This window comes from Gossypium raimondii, chromosome 11, assembly GCF_025698545.1.
Source record: "Gossypium raimondii isolate GPD5lz chromosome 11, ASM2569854v1, whole genome shotgun sequence".
Lineage (NCBI taxonomy): Eukaryota > Viridiplantae > Streptophyta > Magnoliopsida > Malvales > Malvaceae > Gossypium > Gossypium raimondii.
The window spans coordinates 12,314,394-12,316,048 of NC_068575.1; the positions used below are offsets into that span (position 1 = coordinate 12,314,394).

General features: G+C 34.7%; 1 protein-coding gene across 1 annotated transcript; it reads right to left on the reverse strand.

Annotated features, from left to right (window-relative positions):
• Positions 1-1,388, reverse strand: LOC105804602 (plasmodesmata-located protein 2). The gene is made up of 3 exons (XM_012637276.2): positions 531-1,388; positions 333-455; positions 1-221 (listed from the first exon to the last, which is right to left on the reverse strand). Exons 1-3 carry the CDS (start codon positions 1,288-1,290, stop codon positions 214-216), a joined length of 891 nt encoding a protein of 296 aa, XP_012492730.1. The 5' UTR covers positions 1,291-1,388; the 3' UTR covers positions 1-213.
• Positions 1,389-1,655: the final 267 nt, after the last annotated feature.

Here is a 1,655-nt window from a genome sequence, read left to right on the forward strand (position 1 = left end):
TTGACTATAGAACTAAAATTTTATATATAATAAATTTCAAAGGTTATGAAATAATAAGGAGAAATCATGATCATCAAATTGCCTTTTTTGCAATTTCCACTTTTCTTTCACCAAATTTAAACAACCAGCTGAAGAAAATTTGATCTTTCTTTCCTACCTAAAACAACAATGCTCTCACCATCTTCACAGATCAAATTTAAGGCACATGTTTCTTCAAAAATCTACAAACAAATCAATTCAAGTGTTAATATAATATTCAATTAAATTATTACAAAACAATTCAGGCAAACTTGAGATTAACCTTGCAATGTTTTTAAAAAAATTATACATACCATCCTCTTTCTTCCCCAAGTTCTTGAGAGACAAGAATAATATGTAGCCAATGAATAAAGCTGCTGCCCCTCCCAATACAATTGCTACCAATTTCCCATTGTTATTAGTCCCACCTTTTCTTTCTGTCACACAAATCCATAATTACTCAAATAAAAATCAAATAATAGAAAATTTTCTCAATTTCACATCATCATTACCATGATTGAACTTGTCTGGTATTCCATCTGGGTAGTAACCATAGCTAATAAAGCAACTGTCCAAATAAACTTGTCCTGAAAGTGAGGTACCACACTCTTCTTCAGCAATCTGAAGTGCAGCGGTCACACATTCACCACAATCACAAGGCCCCAAATCCCCTTCACACTCTGCAATGACCTGCATCAGTCCATAATTTTCTTTACAATATCCATCTCCATCTATCACCCCACTTTCCACACCTGCAAATGCTGCATCCCTCACCTCTTCGAACTCCACAACCACCGCCTTTTTCTCTTCGCAAACCTTGTGAAGCAACTCGAATTTAGACCTTTCCTCAATGAACTCATCAGCTTCATAGTGAACATTGCAGCCATGGAGCTGAATCCGAGCCGAAACAGCTTTATTACACAAAGTGTTCAACATTTCAGGAAGAGATGTTATGCATTTGTAGCAGTCATTGTTGTTTAGATCACCCCTGCATTGAAAGAAGCCTGAAATGCCATTGTTATCATCTCCCGTGGTAGTTTTGTAGAACTTTTCTTGGGAAGATTTGGATACAAGTTCTTCGAAAAAGGTCGAAAGGGTTTCGGAATGGAACTTGGTTGAATCTGTAAATGTGTTGGTGGTGCAGTTTTTGAATATAAAGGTACTATAATCTGAAGTGGTTTCCGCATTTGATAGGATTATTACTATATGTGAAAAGGCTAAAAGGGTTAGTGTTTGAGGAAGAAGAGACATTGGTTTCAAGGTTGAACCCATGATTCCATATGGAAATTTGGATGTTGAAGCTGGTTTTTTACTTCTTATGTTGGGTTTCAGACAACATATGTAGCTGGTTTTTCAAAAGACAAAAAGGATTAAAGAATGAATCAGCAGTTTGAATATGACTCGATTGGATAGTTGAGTGGTTAAAATAGTTCAGAAAGTGACAATAGGGAGTTGGGATTTTGGTTCTGTATTTCCTTCCTACCTTCATCTAACATTGGGAAACTTGTTGATTATAATTTCTTTCTCGTTGTAACTTTTCTTGTTTTTATGAACCTCTAGAAATTATGCTTTTAGTCCTTCTATTTGATAAAATTTGAGATTTAATTTTATACTTAAAAAATATAAAATTAAATCCC